Here is a 569-nt window from a genome sequence, read left to right on the forward strand (position 1 = left end):
GCCTGGACCGAGGGTGCGCAGCCCGGGCCCAGCCTCTGGGATTCTAACTGGGACAGGTGATTGGCGAGTTCTGGTGCTGGCGGGAATGTGTCCTGTCCCCCGGGTCCCCGAGGGCCGTGTGCTAGGGCAGGGTCCTCGAGGGTTCCCGAGTGTCGGACAGTGCGCAGACGCCTGTCCCGCGGGTCCCAGCATGAGGACAGCCGAGCCCGAGTGTCCCCGTGGTGGGAGTGGACAGCGCCACCTCCGTCGTCTACTTGTGGATATGGAGCCTTTAAAATAAGAGTCCTGTAATTACGGGAGGGAGTTTTTAGTTGTATTTAATGTCATTTTGAATTGAAAAACCAAAGCAATGCAGGCTTTTAATATATGTTGAAATGACAGTGTTTTTAGTATTATTGGTAAACCAGCGTCACTGATATTTGACCGGTATTTGTTTAGTTGTATCAGGAACTTCATAGTTTCTTTTTTAACTTCTAATTTTTAAAAAATAAATTTATTTTGGAATAGTTCTATAGTCATAGAAAAGCTTTAAGCGACATCCTTTGGTATTCCACAACTATTCTTTTTCT

The 569-nt window shown here is 47.1% G+C and overlaps 1 protein-coding gene across 1 annotated transcript in view; it reads left to right on the top strand.

The window, feature by feature from the left end:
- Positions 1–3: 3 nt before the first annotated feature.
- Positions 4–569, top strand: part of Pgam5 (PGAM family member 5, mitochondrial serine/threonine protein phosphatase) — a gene marked incomplete at its 5' end in the record, with an annotated part of 6757 nt that continues 6191 nt past the window's right edge. Inside the window, one exon of the mRNA XM_010604521.3 lies at positions 4–56. Within this exon, the coding sequence (XP_010602823.1) occupies positions 4–56 (53 nt within the window). The remainder of the gene's footprint in view (positions 57–569) is intronic.

The sequence above is a fragment of the Fukomys damarensis genome, unplaced genomic scaffold (assembly GCF_012274545.1).
Source record: "Fukomys damarensis isolate Sample0158 unplaced genomic scaffold, DMR_v1.0_HiC HiC_scaffold_12, whole genome shotgun sequence".
NCBI lineage: Eukaryota > Metazoa > Chordata > Mammalia > Rodentia > Bathyergidae > Fukomys > Fukomys damarensis.